The sequence below is a fragment of the Symphalangus syndactylus genome, chromosome 7 (assembly GCF_028878055.3).
Source record: "Symphalangus syndactylus isolate Jambi chromosome 7, NHGRI_mSymSyn1-v2.1_pri, whole genome shotgun sequence".
Taxonomy (NCBI): domain Eukaryota; kingdom Metazoa; phylum Chordata; class Mammalia; order Primates; family Hylobatidae; genus Symphalangus; species Symphalangus syndactylus.
Genome location: NC_072429.2, coordinates 124,033,664 through 124,057,102, shown reverse-complemented (window position 1 = coordinate 124,057,102; position 23,439 = coordinate 124,033,664). Strand labels below are relative to the sequence as shown.

General features: G+C 38.3%; 1 protein-coding gene across 8 annotated transcripts in view; it reads right to left on the bottom strand.

Moving 5' to 3' along the window:
* The window catches only part of NSMCE2 (NSE2 (MMS21) homolog, SMC5-SMC6 complex SUMO ligase), a 281,791-nt gene that overhangs the window by 179,414 nt on the left and 78,938 nt on the right, over nucleotides 1-23,439 (bottom strand). For all 8 annotated transcript variants that reach the window (XM_063642944.1, XM_063642945.1, XM_055287231.2 and 5 more), the window contains one exon: nucleotides 4,946-5,099. In XM_063642944.1, the coding sequence (XP_063499014.1) occupies nucleotides 4,946-5,099 (154 nt within the window). The remainder of the gene's footprint in view (nucleotides 1-4,945; nucleotides 5,100-23,439) is intronic.

Here is a 23,439-nt window from a genome sequence, read left to right as displayed (position 1 = left end):
GGTTATGTCTGCCTTAAACCAAATCATATTGTTTCATTTCACAACTTGGGTTAGTGAGAATATGATTATTGTTTAAGAAATTCTGCTCTGTGAAATTGTTCCGTAACTCAGTTATCACCACCATCACTATCCTAGTCCTCTTGTCTAGAAGTGTAGAAGTTATCTTCGATCAATCTTGATTCTGTGACTCCAAGAATTAGAAGTATCTAAGATAGGTGGTATCTGAAGGGAGAGTAGGCTGCTATTAAGTGACTCAAATCCAAGTCTTCTGTCTGCTAAGCCACATTCTTTCCATTATGCTGTACTAGCTCTTCCTCAATAACTTAAATCTAAAGCTTTTACAGCTAGCAGAGTCAGTATCTCATTTAATCTTGGTAATGACCCTGAGATGTAAGCTGAGGCTTTATTTATTTCAGAGCCTCAACTGTAGTAATTCATACACAGTGAATCCTCAAAGTGTTCTGAATGTACCTGAGACAAATGGATGGTATTTAGGGAAAAAAATATAAAATTAAAAAAAATAAAAACTGCCGTTATTTCTGAATATAATTTAGATCAAGGGTCAGTAAACATTTACTGTAAAAAGCCAGATAATAAATACGATAAGTTTTGCTAACCAGATGATCTGTGACGCACTCACTCAACCCGGCCATGACAGTGTGACAGTACCTACAGAAAACTCATTAACAGGTGAGTATGACTATGTTCCCATGAAACCATTTATGGACACTGAAATAGAATTTTCGTATAATTTTCACAAGTCACCAAATATTATTCCTTCTTTGATTTTTTTCTCCAACAATTAAAAAATATAAAAACCATTGTTAGCTTGCAGGCCATAGAAAATCAGGAGGCAGGCTGAATTTGGTCCATGGCCCAGAGTTTACTGACTCCAGGCCTAGATCTAGAGTTGTCAAAGTGAGAACTTCTGGTAGTCTGCAAGATTTTTTCAGCAAGTTCAATTACCAATGTGTGAGACAAAATTTTCTTTGTGTACGTCAACAAAATAGATCAAATGTAGATGCAAATATGAGGAGCTAGTTACCTTCTATTTAAATAAGCCAAAAATTGAAGAGATTGACAAAAATGTAAAAGAATGCCACTCTTCTCAATAATTTTTCCTTTATGTTTATAAAATGTTAAGTGGTATCCCATATCAAATACTGTTTATATTAACATGTAATAGGCTTATTTTTCTTTTTTTTTTTTTTTTTTTTTTTTTTTGAGACGGAGTCTCGCTCTGTCGCCCAGGCTAGAGTGCAGTGGCGCGATCTCGGCTCACTGCAAGCTCCGCCTCCCGGGTTCACGCCATTCTCCTGCCTCAGCCTCTCCGAGTAGCTGGGACTACAGGCGCCCGCCACCGCGCCCGGCTAATTTTTTGTATTTTTAGTAGAGACGGGGTTTCACCGTGGTCTCGATCTCCTGACCTCGTGATCCGCCCGCCTCGGCCTCCCAAAGTGCTGGGATTACAAGCGTGAGCCACCGCGCCCGGCCTTATTTTTCATATGTTAATATTTTTAGAATTCTTCAGTTTTGATTTCTAATATGATAAATGTCAGTTGATATAACCAATAAACAAAGGCTCTCTGGGGGCTCTCAGTAAATTTTAAGAATGTGACCAGGTGCAGTGGCTCACGCCTGTAATCTCAACATTTTGGGAGGCTGAGGTGGGTGGATCCCCTGAGGTCAGGAGTTCAAGACCGGCCTGGCCAACATGGCAAAACCCCATCTCTACTAAAAATACAAAAATTAGCTGGGTGTGGTGGCGTGCACGTATAATCCCAGCTACTTGGGAGGCTGAGGCAGGAGAATCACTTGAACCTGGGAGGCGGAGGTTGAAGTGAGCCAGGACTGCACCACTGCACTCCAGCCTGGGTAACAAAGCGAGACCCTGTCTCAAAAAAAAAAAAAAAATAAATAAAAATATAATGGGAGCATAAGACCAAAAACTTTGAGGACAGCTGCTGAGCCACAGATAGATTAACTTACAACTGGTGCACTGCCCTTGAGACAAAACCACCTGGGAGACAACTTCATTGCAAGCTCTATCTTGGCCTCTCCCCACCTAAAAGATTCCTGGCATTTCTCTGATTAGATCCTGATTTGGTCAAATGTAATCCCATGTATTTATGTTCTTACATAATAAAGTTAGTGAAGACATGGTAGTTATTTTCATAAAAGAACTCTTTGGATCTATGTAGACCATAAAAGCACTTCAGCCTTTACTCTGTCAAAACAGGCATCTAGAAGCAAGTTTCTCTCTCTGGCCTCTACTTTCGAATCTTTAAAAACAAAAAAATTATTATTGCAATTCCTTGCCGCCAGAACATATCTCAAAACAGAATCATTAGCTCATTTACATATAATAGTGTACCTTTGACCTCACAAATATTATGGGAGCCTGATCCTAATTAGAACCCTCACAGCAGTGTTAAATCTAAAGAAAGAAAATCCACTAGACATGGTACAAGTTTATACTTGTATAAACTTGTATTAGTATAATACAAGTATTATACTAATAATACTGCACTAAAATTACATTTTGCAAGTAAGGTATACAGAGCTTATAGAGTATTTTTTAAAGTATTAATATTTTGCTTATTCTGTCATTTGAAATTTAAAAACTTTTAAAAATAAAATTCTAGGGGAATTTTTTATTTTAATTATTTTAGGGGAAAGTTATTTTAATTCCAGTGTTACAATATACAGGGAAACTTTATGTAAGGAAGTATTTCTTTCAATATAAATATACATAAGGTTTGACTGTCTATCCAAATAATGTGTACTGGTGGCCTGAGGAAAGATTTTCTTTCTTTTTCCAACCCCATTTTAGAGAGATTTAAGAAGTAATAGCCACAATTTCAATATTTATCATTTTTTTGAATTATATGTTCTTAGTTAGAAAGTGTTTCTCCATGAGTATATGATTCCAAAAGTCTTCATCCTTTACCTTGTGGAATAATAACTTTGTAAACAATAACAAAAGAAGAAACCATTTATATTTTTGAATATTTGTCCTTCAACTTGTATTATAAAATTACTTAAAACTCAGGAATTGTGATTGGATGCTAAGTCTGCCACAATTTATGAGTACTGGCGCCAAATAGTCAAATAAAATAAATTTAGCTACTTAGACCAACACCAAAACTGAAATTCATTAGCATCTTTTTTTTCAAGATTGAAAAATTGCTATTTATTTGACAAAAAACTATTGCATTTAATAAAGAAATGTTAATAACTGGTACATACATTAGTTCAAAATATTTTCACTAAGCACCAAATAGAATAGTTCTCGGTCTTTTCACTGAGAACGCCTTTGAAAAAATGCCTATAACAATCAGTTTATTTAGGTTTTTAATCAAGAAATTGAAAGCTGCCAATCAGAGTTTCTAATTACCATGAGATGACCAGGTAAACAACCTTGAGGTCATATAATGTGAGCTTTTAAAAGGTTTGTTTAATCTCTACATCCCAACTGAGGGGATTTGTTGGCCTCAGGCTGGTAATCACAGGTCCATGTGCCAGATACTATACATACACACACACACACACACACACACACACACACCACTGAGTAATAAATATCATGGATAAAAGATAAAGACTATATGGCCTATATATATTTAAGGGGAATAATGTCTAATTCTCATGGCTATACAATTAATTCACTAGCATCTTTAAGATCAGAAAACCACTGGCAAATTATTATCTCTTTGGGAAATTATTAATCATTTGAGGGAAGAGTGAAAAATACATTAGAAGAATGTTGGGAGCTGTGATGTTAAACAAAGAACAAAACATAAACTTAAAATATGGGGAAAATGCTTGCTGGTTAAATCTACAGTAAAAACAAAAGTCTCATCATGATTGCAAAACATTCCAAATTGTGTAACTTAAGTTATTTGTAAAATAGACAAAAGTGAAGCAGCTTCCTCAGTCATTTTTTGAGATCTCAGCATCAATTTAAAGAAAATGCTTATATTTAAAAGAAAGCCTATTTCAAAATACAAATCCCTACATTAAGCACATATAAGGACATGAGGTAAATTTATGTCTCATATCATACAACACTCCTGTTCCATGTGTGTGTAAATGAAGGTGTTGGGAGACTAAAGTTAGCAAAGGTTATTTGCTTCACTATTCACTTCTTTAAGAAATACAAGCGTCTCAATCCTAAAAGAAGCAAAGACTATAGGACTAAATAGATGCTAATGTGAAAAAATCAATTTATATAAAATTGGTATGTGGACCACATGGAAGAATGGGAAAAGAAAGGGCATATATACTTTACTGTGCAGAAAAGATATATTATTTCTGGTAAATACTGTCTAAAAATTTTTTTGGGTATAAAAAATTACATTGCCTGCTCCAATTCTTAGGTCAAAATTATGTCCACTAAAAAACCTGAATGTAATAGTTTATTAAGAAGGCAACAACTTTAAAAACCACATGGAATTTATACTACCACAATGCTAAAATGGATCAAGGAGATTTTGGTCTATAGTTGAGAAGATAAAGTGGTCTTCTGAGAAAACATAGCTAATATTACTCCAAAGTGGCAAAACCAGAATCAAAGTATGGTTATTTTAAAGCATGGCAGAGCAGTTTAAAATTTGAACAATATCATTGTTATTTAAAAAAAACAGTTTTCACTTTTATTTTGTTTTCCCAATTCCCCTCCCCAGCAATGGGACAATACACATAACTAGCTGCTGGGAAATTTTCTGAGCACTTTGTGGAAACTGTTGGCTTTCAGAAATGGGCAGGCTGATTTGAACCAAAAATTAGACAAAATACAGAACTGCAACAACAATAGAAAGCAACTTAGAAAGAGGATCAAGCCAAGCAGATAAGCAAACTTTATAAAATCAGTTAACTGGGGCTGTTCATCAAGTCAGTTCCCTAATTTCAAAAAGCTGAACCAAAGCAAAGCATGTTGACTTACATTGCTTCTTTAGTTCTTTCAGCTGTTGTTTAAACTGTACAAATTTTTCATTATTTTGAAAGTCTGCATCAGAATTCTTGTTCTGTAAAGCCAAAAATTTCTTCTCTACCAATAATTTTAAATCTGGTATTTTTTCTGGACGTTCTTCTTTTACCTAAGGGAGACAACAAAATTACCTGAGTTAAATGTTAACAATAATAGTATTAACAAAGTTTTACAACATTGTTTTTATCTCAGATAATTCAAAGCAAAAGATAGTGTGGTTGAAAACAATCTCTTGAACAAAGCACCAGAGAGGTTGGGACATGTTCTAGGACAGACTGCTGGCAAATACTGAAGGGACTCATTCATGCCAACTACTCATTCTATTTTGGCTTCCGTAAGCTAGTGGCCCTTCAGGGATCCTACTAACTTGTTGTCTTCTGATAACTACCAGGGAAAATCACAAATGTGGCAACTTCACCAGACCTGAGCATCACCACCCAAGTCTGCTCAGTCCTCTCTCACACTCACCAGTGGTTATTCCATCCTGCATGCTCAACATTTTTTTTTTTTTTTGGCCCTCCACCCTAGCAGGTAAGAGTCACTTCTACTTTACAAAAGTGGCTGGGGCTTTAGCCTTGACCTTCCATAATGTCCTGCCATGCCAAGGAATAAGTGCCCCCTGGTTCTGTTCAAGGCTAAATTCTCAACCCATGTTTTCCTCCATCCCCAATATTATAAAATTATTTCCCAATATTATAAATTTTCAAATATGCAGACAGGTTGAAGGAAGTATATTATGAACACTCATTCATCTCCTTCCTAGATGCCACAATTAACATTCTGCTCTGTGTGTGTTATCACATATCTATCCATCTATCTATCTCTCTATCCATTCTCAACCCTGTTCTTAATCACATCTTCATCTCTTCCACAACAAACTTTCCTCTCAACGGGCTCTTTTCTCTAGAACCTTTACACAGGCTCTTCACACCCATTTTTTTTAAAACAAACAACCTCTTATACTCCCAGTTCCCTGACCCTAGTTATTTTCTGTTCATATTCCACCTCCTTGGGGGAAAAAAGGAGCCACTCTTTCCACTTTCTCATCCTCCAGCTTTAGCCACTATAGTCAAGCTGCTGCCTCATCACTTTGCCGCAGCTGCTCTCCATCAGGCCTTCATAATTGCTCCCTTTCATCACTGGCCCTTTCCTGATGCTCCTGCTGCCAAGCAAAACTCACCAAACTCTCTATTGTGCCCCATACACTTTAGACAGACTTCTACCACCACTCCAGGAATATTCAATTGCTTATTTTTATGCCTCTTTCCCCTAATAAAGTATAAACTCCTTGAAAGACGTCTGATTTATCATGGTATTACCAGTGCCCAGCACACAGTAGGTAGTACTCAACATGTATTTCAAATAAGTTAATCTTATTAGCTCCAAATATACCTATCCACTAAAAGCCACAATTTATTAGCTGCCATTATTATTAGTATACAGTACAGTTTCTAGGCTGGAAGACAGCTTAGAGATAATCTAATCTTGATGTCCTCCCCTCAGTTTCACAAATAAATAAAATGATTTAGAAAGAAGTCAAATGACTTATCTTCTACATCCAACTAGTCAGAGGTAATGCTAAGACTACAAGCTAGATACAGAAAATTCTTGATATTGGTTCTAGTCAGTGGCATATATTTCTAATTTCTCTGAATCTGAGTTATCAATGCATATGAATTCAAAAGATTATCTGCAAAGTATCTGCTTTAACTTTTGTCACAGAGAAAAAACATAATCTTCTTTTGCTTAATTGCTATGCATTTTGATTACTAAATAGAAAATGAGAATTAAGCATGAAACCAAAATGTCTAAAATTTATATTTTAGTGTAGGAACTGTCTTCTTGTATTGCTAACCTCCAAGTGCTGGATTCACCATTAAAGAGAGTTTTAGAAAACATGGAGAGGCTTTAATGACAAGTGTTATATGTAATTAAGGATTTAACAGAAGTACTGTACAGCTAAGGAACCAATAAAGCTCAATTTGGAAAAGAGAAGATAGAAAGGCAATTTAATAGCGCCTTATATCTCAAGAATAAGAGCTATTATACATGGTAACTAGCTATCCTCTACCTCTACATAATAGAACAAAATGCAAGAAGTTCAAAATTGTACCATGAAGAATTGAGAGCAGACCTAGAAAATAAATTGCTGGTTCTTAGAAAAGGATTATAGGCTCTCTTTCTGGATTTATAAAATAAAATGGATTCACATCCACCTAAGATGTTAATGGTAACTTTATAGGAAGGCATTCAGGTGAGCCTTGTCAAGGTGTAATCAGTCTGAAATTATTATGTAATCTGGGATGATCTAAGCAGATGATAAGTAAAATCTGAATGTTGTTTTCCAACAAAGTCTCTAACACAGTCAACCTACTTAATTCCCACAGTTCCACTACAACCATTGCTGAGGAGGTGAAGACTGAGTAGGGAGTGGGGGCAGTGAGGACGGAGGGGAGAGGTATTTTGAGGTCTGACAACAACAACCTGAAATATGACTAGGAAAAGCTGAATAAACCAAATTTTTAGTGATTCACTGTGTTTTTCCCCCCATAACCAGAACCTTTAGAAAACTGCTGTAAAGCACATAAATTCACTGCTGTAAATGTCTTCTCTGAAAGTTTGAGTCTGCATGGCCATCCATTGCAAAGAGAACTGACTGTACGCTAGCTATCAAAATGAAATTTAAAAACATTCAACTCATTATCTCTTTAAATCAATAAAATAAATGGGCACTATTTTTTAATGGTTTCTTGCTTTGTTTGAATATCTAAGAGAAACATTAATGAAAAGAAAAAAAAATTGAGCGGCTGATCATGTAGTATGAAAAAGATAAAGATGCCCCTCTTTTCCCAGGATAATTTTTTTTTTTTTTTTAAATTAAAGAGACAGGGTAGGGCTCTGTCACCCAGGCTGGGGAGTACAGTGGTGCGATCACAGTTTACTGTAACCTTTAACTTCCTTGGTCAAATTTCAAATACCTCAAAGAAATTTGAGATGGAGAGGATCTACTAGATTATTAGGTCCATCCTTTTCCCAATAATAAAGTCTCCCCAGATACAGGACTTAGAATCTCAGTGAATTAAAAGATACTAGGTATATTAATTTACTAGGGCTGCAATAGCAAAGTACCACAGATTAGGTGGCTTAAACAACAGAAATTTATTTTGTCACAGTTCTGGAATCAAGAGGTCCAAGATCAAGGCATCAGCAGGGCTGGGTCCTGTGGCATCACATGGTCTTCCCTCTACACAGGTCTGTGTCCAAATTTCCTCTTAAGGACATCAGTCATATTGGATTAAGGCTCACTTACTGACCTCATTTTAACTTAATGACTTATTTTATTTTATTTATTTATTTTTTTTTTTTGAGACGGAGTCTCGCTCTGTCGCCCAGGCTGGAGTGCAGTGGCACGATCTCGGCTCACTGCAAGCTCCGCCTCCTGGGTTCACGCCATTCTCCTGCCTCAGCCTCCTGAGTAGCTGGGACTACAGGCACCCACCACCACGCCCACCACCACGCCCAGATAATTTTTTGTATTTTTAGTAAAGACGGGGATTCACCGTGTTAGTCAGGATGGTCTTGATCTCCTGACCTCGTGATCTGCCCGCCTTGGCCTCCCAAAGTGCTGGGATTACAGGCATGAGCCACCGTGCCCAGCCAACTTAATGACTTGTTTAAAGACCTGATTTCCAAATACAGTCAAATTCTGAGGTCCTACTAGGGGTTAGGACTTCAACATATGAATTTCAGAGAAACACAATACACTGGATTAATGTTTATATCATTATAATTTAAAAATGAGAGAAGTTACTGAGAAGTAAATAATAGGTACTATACTTACATGATAAAAATTTAACTCTGCCCTTTGACAACAAAAGGTCAGATTTTTCCGTATCACCCGCTTACTCATCCAGTATTCAGTGAGTGTTCTCTATGTGCTAAGCACTGTAGCTAAAATGAGAGTAGACCAGAAGAGTGGATCAGGAGCAGAAGGTCAACAGCCCTGGAAGCCAGGTTATAGAACTGAGACCTGACCCAACAGGCAGCGAGAAAGACACTACAGATTTCAAGGGGTAAAGTGATAATAAGAGTTTAAAAAAAAAATGATTACTATCATTAATGCCTGGAGGACACACAACCGACAGGGAGGGAGAGGGCAGTTGCTGCCATATGTTAACTAATGGCAGAGGGGCTGGCAACTGGGATGCTGTTTTTGAAGCAGAATCACCAACTCTTATTGTGAGAGGAAGACAAGAGAGTAATGATGCCTCCAAGATATTTAATGTGGACAACTAATCAAATGCTATTGTCTTGAGGAAAGCAGCAGAAATCACTGAAACTGTAAGACTTTGAAGTGAAGTTACCTAGTACGAAGCTGGAAAATGAGGGCATGGGAAGAAAAAGAAGAGACATGCAAAAGGAACTCTGAAAAACTAAAGAAGAAAACCAGCAGTGAGGAATGCTACAGAAGAAAGGAAAGAGAAAATTTCCATTAGAGAAGTGCTTGTCCTTTGGGGAAAACGATGCAAGTGAGCTTAAGTAAGAAAAGGGCTAATCCTTAAATCCAGTGGATTTAATTATAAGGCATTCTGCACACAGCACTGGAATTATGGCTCCATGAAGCTTCTCTCAGACAAAGGTTATGTCCCTGGTGTCTGGCCCGCTGCCTGTTGCACAGTGGGTGCTCAGATGATGTGGGTGAACGAGTAAATTACCTGAAGGCTAAATTACACTGTGCTGAGATGAGAAAGGGGGTTAATGGAGTTGTGTGGGAACCAATGAATACAGTTTGATGGAAAGGAAGAACAAGATGAGAAGCAGATCATGGGAATGAGAGTGCTAAAGATACTTGTTTATTTGTATAGAGGAACAGGAGCTAGAAGTTGTTATGATGGAGGAGAAAAAACTTGGAGCTCAGCATCAGACAGATCTGAATCCACTCTGGGTATGGATCTTGAGACAATCCCCTGGGTCTTGAAATTCTCTCATCTCTTAATTAGGAATTAGGAACACCCACTTCAGTGCTGTGAAGACTTAACTAAACCAAGCCTGTGTTTAACTCTGGCCCATAGTAAATGATCAAAAACTTTTATTCTTTTCCTTCTAACTTCAGCATAAGAGACTTTAACAAAGTTGTGGGTAGAGGAGGAGGTGATGAAGAAACATACATAAAAAACTATTAAGAGAAAGCAAGTAACAAATTTCATTTGAGAAAACCATTCCAGTACTAGGGCAAAAAATAGAGAAGTCTGCAACCAGCTGGGAAAGCATGTCAATTGTCCTTACAGGTGTCAGAAATGCCTATGGGGCTAGACCAGCAAGGATATGAGGAAACTCACAGTAAGTGCAGGCCAATAGGAAGTGGTGAGGACTGTGTGAAGTAGATGGTACAAGTCCCAGGTAAGAGGAAAGCTGTTACTCAGCTGCCGACGCCTGCTGCCAGGTAAGACGGCAAGCCCAGGCTTTTCCAGGACACTTAGAAATCGGGATCTTTATGAGACATTTTTCTGGTTTTTAAGACAATGTATAGTGTCGCTGTGAGGTAAATAAATGAAGCAATAAAGCGCCCACCTGTCTGATGCAGAAAATATTCAATAACGAGTAGCTGTTAGTATTGTTGTTACTATTATTATCTATCTATATATATCTCCAGTGTTGCTGAATACACAGGCCTATAGCTCATCAAGACTGACATAAAAACACCCACTTGGAGGAACCAGTGTATGGATTTTAATGGAAACCATGGAAATGAATGGGATCACCAAGGAGACTGAATAAATAGAAACAAAAAAAAAAAGGACCAAGACCGAACTCTGGAGGATATCACATTTTAAGGGCAGCTGGAAGAGTTTAAAAAGAAAAAGTACAAGAGTTAAGAAACAACCAAAAGAAAATATCCACAAAGTTTAGGAAGGAATTTCAAGATCTGTCAAATGCTGCAGAGAAGTCAAACTAAATAAGAAGTGAAAAGTGTGCATTAGATTTTTGAGTCACTAGAGACTCTAGCAAGAGCAGACATATGCACAAAGGCTGACTCCAAATATCCAGGTCTTTGTTTAATAAATTGCTGCAAAAAGAAGGAAACAGTAACAGGAAGAAACACGCAGATCCCCAGAAATTCCGCAGACTCTTCAATGAATTGCTCATTTTAGCTCAAAATCACTTGTGAATACTTAGCTACATGTAATTAGAACCCAACACCCCTGTGACTGCAACATTTCTCTGTGTCAGCAAGGAGAAGGTAATCAATGAGTTGACTGTTAGGAACTAAGTTAGGCCTCCAAATGGCTCTGTCCATATAAAGAGAGGCTTGTTGTTTTAGGAAAAAAGATAATGGTAGAAACAAAAAGCAGAACTCAGTCCTCATCCACGCTGAAACTACATATTATTTTCACCATATTTTAACACAAATATTAAATGTATTTATATGATGATAATACAACTCATTTCTTTCAAACAATATTGTATGCATATGTAATTAAAGTGTGTCATTTTATTGCCACAGGGCAAAGTCAAAGTCTCCTCCTCTTCCAATTATCATTATTGCCTTATAACCATCGTTTCACTGGGAGGGGAGATCACAGGAGCTAAGGATATTAATGAGCTGAGTCATTCACACACTTTTTGAATCATGTGAGAATCTAGTATAAAATTAGTCATTCCTGTAACTGAACCAAGACTCAGATAGATTGACTTTCTCCAAAACAGCCATTGTTAGATGTCTGCCTCCCAAAATAACACATACCCAGTGATTTACATTTTGGAAACGACACAGCCTTCAAAAGTTTATCACAGACACATACTAGTGATAAGCAGTTTGCTTTGTGTTCTGCTTAGTACTAGTACTCTAAGTATTCCAACTTTTTATTCCAAGTTTTAATTCATAGTGATCTAAGGTTATGGGACTGCTTTCATGCTAGAAATCCAGAGGGAATTGCCTCAATTGATCCTAGAACATTCATTCAACAAATAATTACTGAGTCCCAGTTGGGTGCTAGGCATTATGCTAAGCACCAAGACATTTATGGAAGTTGACCCACACTTAATGACACACCACCAACCCAATTCGTCATGCACAGGGTAAATTTATATAGGCCAACACTGTCTCCACCTTTATATAGCAAAGAAAAACTTGGTAAAGTTGTCATTAAAAGGCATGCCCAAACTGAGAATCATCATGCTTTCACTGGGTATAACCTAATTGCATGTACATATGGACACACTATATTTTCTAGAGTTTAGTATATTGCCTCTGTCCTATTTAAAAATCACACATACTAATGATGACCAGCATGGATCATACCCCTTCATCTCATGCCAGTTTCTGTTGCCAGTTGCACAACCTACACTGAACTCTATTGGACCAAATTATCTGTAGCTGAGTGTGTTTCCTAGTGCCATTATTTAGCATGGTTTTGACTTTTGACAAAACACTTAAGAGAGAATACTTCCTTGTTGAGCATTACGACACATCAAGTGGACTTCATGGTTTGCCAAGGTGTTGTAATACACTATTATTAAGTAGCAGCCAACCAAAATGGAAACACCTTTCCTCCTTCGAGCCTTTCGGAAAAATTGTGAAAATGAATAAGCTTAAACATGGGTAAGAATGTTATTTGTCTAGTTCTAATGGACCAGTCTTATTAGAACAGACAGTTGTCTAACAGATGAAAGCTGAATGAGGCAACCTGCCATCTATGTGCATCTGTTATTAAACATTTATGCTGTTAAAAATTACTCCAATAAATTTCCCATGGCACCATGCCCACTATAAGACGATGACCAACCAGAATGATTGATTTACACAGAATACAGCATTAGGATTCCCGTACTGGTGGAAAAGAAACCAAACTGATTTTACATCTCTGGCTTTTTGTGTTGTTTTGGCAGAAATTCACAGACACATACATTATTTATTTATTCATTTATTCATTCAATAAATATTTACTGAACATCTACCACATGTGGGAACCATGCTAGCCTTGGAGATGTTATAACAAACAGACTAAAGTGGTCGCCATTGTGCTCAGAGGTTTCTGGATCTAGTGGGGAAAACAAATATTCAAATAATCAAGCAGATTATCGAAAACTATAAAAAGTGTTGGGAAGGAAATATATCAAGTGCTGGGAGAACATATAGCAACATAACTATTCAGGATACCATTTCACAGGCAATCTTTTTAACAGTGCTCAACTTAAACACAGGTCATACTGAGGGCAAGGTGAAATGAGGATTATTAGTATTGTTGTTAACAACACTTTGCACTTACACAGCACCTTTCGTCTGAGTGGTTCAAAGCCTTATATACACAAAAATATCGTTATCCCAATTTCACAGATATGAGGAACAGGCAGCTCGCAGTAGTTAAGCGTCTTGCCCAAGGTCATAGTGAGTCAGTGTCAGCCAGTTTCAACTTACTCAAACCCCCGTTCACCTTAAATGTTTTACTTTGCTTGTGCCTCCAAGTAACAACACAGAATAGGTTTAATTTTATGAAAACATACATGATTTCAGACATACATCCTAACTTTTAGTGACCACTTATCAGTCTTCATATGAAAAGACACACATTCTGAGTATGAAACTGCCTTTCCTATCCACCACACCTCTGCCATCCACAGAATGACTGAATGCCTCATTCATCACCATGGTATCTCACTCAAGACTTAACAGTGAAAGAGTACAACGATGGAATGATGCTAATGGGATTGCTGTTCTTACCACATACCCTATCATCTAGAAGATCATCTTTCAGAATGCTGAAATCATCTTCTGAAGATTCAGTTCCAAATAAAATTAGATAGGGTGGTGTCTCCCAAGATGCTCAGAACCAGTGAATAATAGAAAACATTGTTTCTCCCACAGCCATAATACAGGGCCCAGTAACCAAGGGACAGAAGCAGAATTAGTTACACATCTTCTCCTCCCCCTCATCACACCTAATGACCAACTTGCAATTCCCCCATCACTGTGACTCTGGTTCTGCTGGTTTAACAGTCTCAGCACCCAAGTGAAGAATGATTTCACCAAGGGACTCAACAATGCCTCCACTGATTTGGAAGCTTAAACTGCAACCTAGCAATTCTGAACTCCTCATGACACAGAACAGGGACAAAAAGGGAGGTGACAGAATTGGTTGTGTTAGTGAATCTTGATTATCAAGGGTAAAGAAGATTGTTGCAACAAAATTAGAGAAGGGAGGTGTGTGTCTGGAACCTGGAACACCTCTTGGTTTGATCACATCTAGTGGTAAAAGATAATAGAAGATAGAAACAACTCCATACAGGCAGGACCACCAACAACTCAAAGCCTCCTTCCCCACCCCTATGAATGACAGTCTAAAGTGTTGTCAGATAAAAGTCAGTCAGATAAAAATCTACAATTAGCTGAGAGCTGGCTGAGGGCAAAAAGAACATGGAATGAGTAGTGGAGGAAGGGAGTTAAAAATACCAACTTTGGATTCAGAACCAATAGCAAAAGCTAAGACTGAAGTATCTACTCATATTTATTCTTTGGTCTGACATAAACATATTCATGTTTTTAATCAATTTCCCCTTCTCCTTTTCTCCTAATGTTTTATAAAAATAAGTTGCTGGCTCACTAGTTGTAGAGTGACATAAGGGAACCTTAACAAAAGGAATAAGCTCAGCTCAGATATCTTGGACTTCAAGCTGGAAACGGTACCTAGTAAGATGTATCATTCCCCCTTTTGGGGAGGGGGAGAGCATGTTTTTCACTTTTAGAAAAATAGCTGCAACACCTTAGGAGGAAACATTTTGTTGTTGCTGCCACTATATTTGTAAATTTAAGTCTGGGAAAAAAGTGTACACAGAGATTGAGTAGCCAAGCTTACCTGTCTAGAACTGTTTGAACATTTATCCTAAATCTGGGAATTTCTGACTTTAGGAGTGATATTTCACTGCAGTAAGAACCAGAAATTCTCTCAGCTTTCCCTGTAGCAAGAATACAGATATGCCACCTCAGTCCTTTGTCTGTAAGACTTTAATTCTTGAGAATGACACAAGGGAGGTGCAGCACAGAGGGTGCTGGCAACAGACCCTGGAACCAGATTATCTAGGTCTTCAACCTTTAAATCCCAGTTCTGCCTTGTATTAGCTGTGTAATCTTGGGCAAGTTTCTTCACCACTCAGAAAATCAATTTCTTCATCTATAATCTACTTAACCTTTGAGTATTAAATGAATTAATGTAGGTAAAGAACTTAGAGTTTTAAAATACAGTAGCCAACATGGTCATTAAAATCTAAATTAATTAAAATTAAATAAAATTAAAAACTGAGTTCTTGGTCACACTGCCAAGTGCTCAAGAGCTCAAGAGCTCTCTCTGCATGTGGCTAGTGACTAACACACCACTCTGGACAGAGCAGATACAGAATATTTCCATCACTGCAGGAAGAGGCACTGGGAAGTGCTGACTTAGAGAATACTTTCTAGTACTCGGTAAGCACTCAAATGATAATAGCTGCTATTATTATTATTACTGGTATTCTTATGGTCACATTGTTGTTATTGTTATTATAGCAAGTTTAAGATGTAGCCAGACAAAATCTGGTAGAAGAGATGAACAAGTAAGAAGCAATTTAAATGCTGTAATCTGATCAGAATTAGCAGTATTAGTAGCAGCAGCTGCTCTCAACTATTTATTATTGGCAAGGTACTGAGGTAAGCACTTCATACAGATTATTTTATTTAACCCTCCCCCAAACAAATAACATTAGAGGTAAGAATGAATACATGCTATGCTATTGATTAGGAACTGAAGCTAAGGAGCGGTCTAATTACAAGGGGTTGAAGAGCTCAGTGTTGGAGCTAGGACTCACTGCATTAGCAGGTTTGTTGTATCGCTAAGTCCATGACATAACTACTACCCTAGACTTCAACTATTTACTTAGAGCCTATTAGGGCCACACACTGCTCCAGGTGCTGCGAACACAGCAGTCAAGAGACCCAGTTCCTGCCCTTGTGGAGTTCGTATTCTACTTGAGTAGAAGAATAATAAGAAAATATGTAACTAGCTAAATGGTAATAAGTGCCATGGAGAACAATTGAGCAGAGTGGAAATGAGTGAGCGCTTCTGTGATGGACGGTCAAGGCAGGCTTCAATGAAAAGATGACATCTGAACCAGAGACCTAAAGAAAATGAGGGGGTGAGCCATATAATTGGAGTCACAGTAAAAAGGGTTTGGGGAATAATAGGGGATGAGGTCAGAAGTATTAATCAAAGCAGGGTGCGAAGTGGGACAGATGACGGAGGGCTTTAGCTTTTATTCTGAGAGAGATGTGTGAAGGTTTTGCACAGAGTAGTAAGAACTTCTAATTTTCTTTTTAAAAGGGTCATTCTGGCTGTTAGGATGAGAACCACTTTAGGGGAGGAGGAGCAGAAGCAGGAGAGCAGTCAGTAGGCTGCTGCAGGCATCCAGGTAAAAGGTGATGATGGCATGGATTAGGGTGACAGTAGGAGAAACAGTGAGAGGTGGTCAGACTCTAAATACATGTTGTAGGTAGAAATAATAAGGTTGGCTGGGTGCAGTGGCTCACGCCTGTAATCCCAGCACTTTGGGAGGCCAAGCCAGGTGGATCACCTGAGGTCAGGAGTTCGAGACCAGCCTGGCCAACATGGTGAAACCCCATCTCTTCTAAAAACACAAAAGTTAGTCGGGCATGGTGGCACATGCCTGTAAATCCCAGCTACTCAGGAGGCTGAGGCAGGAGAATCGCTTGAACCCGGGAGGCAGAGTTTGCAGTGAGCCGAGACAATGCCATTTGCACTCCAGCCTGCCCAAGAGGCCAAGAGAGTGAGACTCTGTCTAAAAAAATAAATAAATAAATAAAGAATAAGGTTTATTGATGGACTGGATATGGGCTGTGAAAAAATTAAGGAACTAATGACAACTCTGGATTTTGGTCTAATTAAAAATGGAATAGTAATACTGCCATTTTCTAAGATGGGGAAGTCAGGAGGAACAGCTGGTTTTGGAGAAAAACAAGAGTTTAGTTTTGGAAGGTTAAATGTGCAATGCCTATGAAAATGAAATAAAGTGAAAATGAAGAGAAGACAGTTATACGTCTGGGATGTGGTTTTGGAGAGAGGACTAGGTTACAGCTACAAATGCAATGAAAAATGATTAACTTCCTGATGTTATGAGGCCACATGACAGTAATCCACTTGGCAAACAGAGGTGGGATGGTGTCAGAGCAGGCTGCAAGAAAGGAGCTAGCCTCAGTCTGTGAAGAGTAAGAAAGAGTCAGCTATTTGGAAATGAAAAAAAAGCATTCCCAGTAGATAGTGTGTGCTAAGGCCAGAGGCAAGAGAACATTCAAAGAGCTAGTGTAAAAGAATAGTACAAAATGAGACTAGAGAGGTAAGGAGGGGTGTACGCCATGTAAAGAAATTTGAGCTTAAATCTGAAAGTAACAAGGAAAAACTGAAGAAGGTAAAGTTATGGAAAAGGCAGGCAAAAAAAAATCAAATGTTCACTTTAGAAAGATCTCGTGGGCTACCAGGTAAGAAATACAGGAGAAGAGTGCCCAAGGGGACTCTACCAGATAAGAAATACAGCCAGTGTGCTTAAGGGGACTGAAGACTGTGAACATGGGAATGGAGGTAGGTGAATTAATTTGAGAAGCAGGAAAATTTGGAGATGGAATGTAAAATGTGAGGAGCTAGGGGAAGTAAGGATGACAACAGATTTCTGATAGGAGAAACTGGGTGGATGATATTACCATTTACGAAGTTACAGAATCCCAGCAGAAAATCATGGGGAAAACGTCACTGTGGGACACTGAATTTAAGGAGCCTATAGCACATTTAAGTAGAGAATGTCAAATCTGTCATTAAGTTTATGTGTGTGGTTCTCAGATGAGAAATCTAGAATGGAAATAAAGATCTGGGACTCAGCAGCATAAAGACAGCAATTTAAGTTATGAGCATAGACGCTATTTCTCAGGAAGAGTATGCAGTGTGAGAAAGGAAGAAAATCAAAGAACGGGTAGGAATAGCAAGCTTTACTGAGTGAAGAGATGAAGTAGGATCTACCAAACATATTATGGAGGAGTGACCAGAAGCTGGAAGAAAAAACAGATGTGTTGTCATGAAAATCAGGGGAAAACAAAAATTCAGGAAGGAAGGAGCAGTTGTCGATAGCAGAGAGGTCAAATAAGAGAGCAACTGAACAATATTCTCTGGATTTGTTACTAGGTATGTAACCCTGGGTGAGTCACATAACTGTGAGCCCTAGCTTCCTCATCTACAGAAAAATGCTGTTATTATCTACTATACCTTGGTTGAGAATACATGGTAATGTGTATAAAGCACCTCAAACAGTGTTAGACATACTAGGCACTACAAATAGGCTTCATTCTTATTACCACATATCTTCTGTTTGTCAGACAGGCAGTCCAAGGTAACAAGAAGAACAAGGGTTGAAAAGCACCAAACTATACCTATAGTCTGAAAGCCTGTGTGCCCTCCAAATTCATAGGATGAAATCCTAACCCTTAAGGTGACGGTATTAGGAGGTGAGGCCTCTGGGAAGAGATGAGAGCACGAGGGCAAAGCCCTCATTAATGGGACTGGTGCCATCATAAAAGAGGCCCCAGAGAGCTTGTTTGCTCATTCCATCTTGTGAGGACATAGCCAGAAGGTGCCACCAAGAACCAGAAACTAGGCCCTCACAGATGCTGAACATGCCAACAACTTCATCATAGATTTCCCAGACTACAGAACTGTGAGAAATACATGTCTGTTGTTCATAAGCTACCAGTTTATGGTATTCCGTTACAGTAGGCCAAATGGACCAAGACAAATGTCCATTTGTCTTTGAGAAAGGGCAACTGGAAGAAAAGACTCTAGACAGTCTTCTTCATTTTCTTCCACCCTCCTCCCAGTATTTCCTTTCTCACTCCTTCTAAATGCAGCTTATAACACAGAAATTCCCAAGAGCTTGTCAATGGAATCTATTTAAGCATATCTCAGCATTTATACAAAGAACAGTGTTTCGCTGCCATTCACTACAATCTTCATGAGCTTGTGATATAGACATTATGCTCTTAGGAAGAGGCAGCTTAAACTCATGAGCAGTCCACAAAAAAATACAAAATCTTTCACAGAAATTAAACCCATCGATTAGTGATTTCAAAAGTTCTTCCAACAGGTTTTGAAATGATAAGCCAGGTAATGTTTATCAAATGAAATACCCGAACTGTATGATTACAGAGACCTTTGAACAACCAAACTGACTTTCAGCTTGGTTTTGACATTGACAAAATGAGTCAGAGAGAAGTTTCCCAGATGGCATTCAACATATATTTTCCTATCAAGGATTAAAGTTCTGTCTACCCTTTCCTGTCCTCACCTCCTCAAAGACATCACAGCATGTGGAAGTGAGAAAACTTCCCCCAATGCTTGCATTTCTAATGTAGAAAACATGTTCCCTAAAATTAAAAAAAAAAAAAAAAATCTTACAAGAAAAAAAAAAAAAGAATTCCACTGATTTTTCCCCCAAGTCTAGCCTAAACTATTCCCATCCCTTTAGCATAATTTCTTTCATAGCCTCTTTGCCTTAGGATTGACTTTGCAATTTTTTTTTTTTTTTTTGAGACGGAGTCTTGCTCAGTTGCCAGGCTGAAGTGCAGTGGCACAATCTCGGCTCACTGCAACCTACGCCTCCTGGGTTCAAGTGATTCTCATGCCTCGGCCTCCCGAACCCAGCTAATTTTTGTATTTTTAGTAGAGATGGGGTTTCACCATGTTGGCCAGGATGGTCTCAATCTCCTGACCTCATGATCCGCCCGCCTCAGCCTCCCAAAGTCCTGGGATTACAAGCATGAGCCACCATGCCGGGCCTTGACTTCGCAATTCTTTTAATGCAACTCTCAATACACAAACCCTACATTATGTTCCCTTCCCTAACTGCTTATTCTGTTTTACATCAAATTCAAGATTTCTAGCAATCAAATTTCTAACCAATGAGAATCTCAACTTTCTTCTACATATTTAGATAAACCTCCCTTTACTACACAACTCAGTAGTGGTTGGTCATACCAAAGCTTATCTGGTGGTAAAGAGCCATCTTGCACTAGAATCAAAAGTTAGCTACTAAAGGCACAGTGAAAGAAGTCTGCCTTGCTCCAGTCTTTGTGTGAGAGTATATGTGGAGGGGAGATGAGGTGGGAGACAGTGGAGGATGAATCCACATACGTGGTGCTCTTTTTTTGAGACATCTTACTCTGTCACCCAGGCTGGAGTGCAGTGGCACCTTTATAACTCCCTGCATCCTTAAACTCCTGGGCTCAAGTGATCCTCCTGCCTTAGCCTCATGAGTAGCTAGGACTACAGGTGCATGCCACCAGGCCTGGCCAACTGTGTTATCTATCCTGAGGAACATAAAAGACTTCGCAGGAGAATGGAGATGGAACAGTACTAACTCTCATGGAAGTCCTTTCTTATTGAGGCACTCCAAAACAGGAAGACCAGCCTTCCATAGCTGGGACCACTGAGGAGTACCCCAGCTAGATGGCAGCAGAAGTGTCTTCCCTGGGTCCTCTGGTCACACCCTCCACAACTAGAGGATCTTAAGAATCAAAAGAACGAATTCACCAAAAAGACAGGAAAATGTGAATTGTTTTCTTCCTTCTGTTCTTGCTAAGCATCCATTTAAAAAAATCTATTTAGGGCCGGGCGCGGTGGCTCACACCTGTAATCCCAGCACTTTGGGAGGCCAAAGCAGGGAGATCGCTTGAAGTCAGGAGTTTGAGGCCAGCCGGGTAAACATGATGAATCCCCATCTCTACTAAAAATACAAAAATTAGCCAGGTTTGGTGGTATGCACTTGTAATCCCAGCTACTTGGGAGGCTGAGGCACAAGAATCTCTTGAACCCGGGAGGCAGAGGTTGCAGTAAGCTGAGATATTGTCACTGCACTCCAGCCTGGTGACAGAGCAAGACTCTGTCTCAAAATAACACAACAACAACAAAACCTATTTAGTATGACTACAGTAACTGAAAAGATAAGCAAAAACATCTATTTTGAGATCATAACATTTTTTCAAATCCATGAATTAATTAACTTCCAAAGTGCCATGAGTTTTCTAATAAATAGTAAGTCTGATTTCAAATCCCTTGTCTTTACACTATACCACATGTCTACAGCCCAGAATGAGGGCAATCCAAGCATATGAGGCTGAATCTTTTCCCTGTTATCACATCTCAGCCAACACAATGAAGATTATGAAATTATTAATACTCCATCAGTCTATTAATGCTCTTTATCCTTTACCTGCTCTGTTCACTCCCATCTAGCAGCCTATCAAATTCTCTGGCACTGCTTTCTCTGTAATTAATATGGCTTCCTGATATTTGAAGTTACTTCCCACTAGCACACCTACCAAATTGCCTTTTGCCTTCTAATTCTCCTCCATTTAGAAAGATTTTTCTGACTAAATGAAAATGAATTATATGCATCACAAGCCTAATGAAAAAACTGATGTATTATAGAAAAAATAGAACAATAAACAAAATAAAAACCACACTTAGATGCTTCCTAACATACACAGTACTTCTGAAAATAATGTATATAATTTTGATTCTCAGTGATTAGAGAGATTAAATTACTTCTCCAAGCCAAACAATAGATGACGGAACTGAGACAGTGTGGCCACCAAGTCTGCAAATAGATAATACTATTTCATATTGCGCTGTAAGATAATATCATTAAACCACTATGTTTCCAGATGTGATGGCCACCCAGTAAAATCCAGATTTTCTAGTTATAATCCAGTTTCCTTAATTCTCCCATATATTTTACTCTGAAAGTGCTGAAGAAGGCACCACTCATTGGAAAATACCATCTTATACTAGAATGACATTTAAATGTTTTTAAACCAGCTTTCATATTCTGTTTTCCAATTTAATTTCACAACTACCTTGTGCATGAAGATGAAAAGAGGCAATTAATATTTTCTGAATGCCTGCTACATGAGGCCTCATCTTTTGAAGGCATAAATTAAGTACTTTACCTAAGTTATCTCATTTAATCCTTGCCACAGCCCTATGAGGAATCACTGTTCTCTTTTTACAGATAAGGAAACTGAAGGTTTATGAAGACAAGTCACTAACCCAGGGTCACACTGTTAGGCCAGGGAGGAACAAGGAGGAGGCTAGGTCTTCTGACTCCAATTGCAGTATCCTTTTCACTATTCAGTGAAACATTTTTACATGTCCCATATAATGTCACATACAGACCTTATCACTGTCTTCTATCTATCATGGAGACTTATCCCTCACTACTTGTAAGAATTGATCATGAACAAATCTGTAGGCTAACCCGGCAAGAAGAAAACAATTATTCAACCGGAGATAACTGAATACTGCCTGGCTCATAACAAGCACTGGAGATATGTTAGCTAGGCTTGCTATTATTATGGCAAGAACTGAATATTTTAATAAATATAAACATAAGCCATATCATTAAAACTAGAAAAAAGTTTATTTCATTTTTATTTTAAATTCCTAAAATTCCTTCATATTCACACCACTACCACTTCAAAAATATAACACAAACAGAAAGTTTTAAAGGAGTGAATAATACTGGCTCTTCAAAAGTTTTTATTTCTAATATAACCGTTACATATAACAATATTCTTTGCTTCAAATAGTTCTTTAATGCTAATAGAATCCCTCTCTAACACATGCCACATCAGTGTGGGGAGTCACTTTTTGACTAAATTTCCCAAAACTTTACCTTTGGAAAATTTACAATAAGAGATGTACAAAATCATAAATATACTTTATAACCAAGACTCCCTAAAAACATTCTTACTCTCAAGTGAAAACTACAACTCAAAGTGAATTCAATGACCAGCATCCATCTTGAAACAGAACTGTCATGAAAACAGCCTTGAATACATGTCAAAACACTGAGGTTCAAGTCTCACCTCTTGAGACTAACCAAGTGATCTGAGCAAGTCCCTTAACCTTCTTGAGGCTCAGAGTCAACAATAGCCACCTTTCCTAACTTTGTAAGGTCACTGTGCTTATTAAAGGGATTGGGGACCTGAAAGGGCTTCTCACCCTTTCACTGAGGGAAAGAACGTTGGTTTCAGAATTTCAGTCAAAGGGCCAGGCGACTGGAGTATGAACTGATGATATTTACAAATCTGGCTTAAGCAAGCCCTGTGTAAATATTAAATAAGTGGGGAAGCTAGAAGAGAGGTGGATTCATTATCTTATCCAGACCTGGGCTAAGGCCTCCAACATACTTGAAACAAACACCAAGCTAATGGGCTGTTAACAGCTTTATAGAAATTGGATCACAATGAACTATTTATGGTTAAATCTCTTTTTTCCTTTTTTATTGGCTAGCCGGAAACACAATCACTGACTGTCATTTCTGTGGGAAACTGTGTTCCAGAATTTGATTCAGAGATCTAA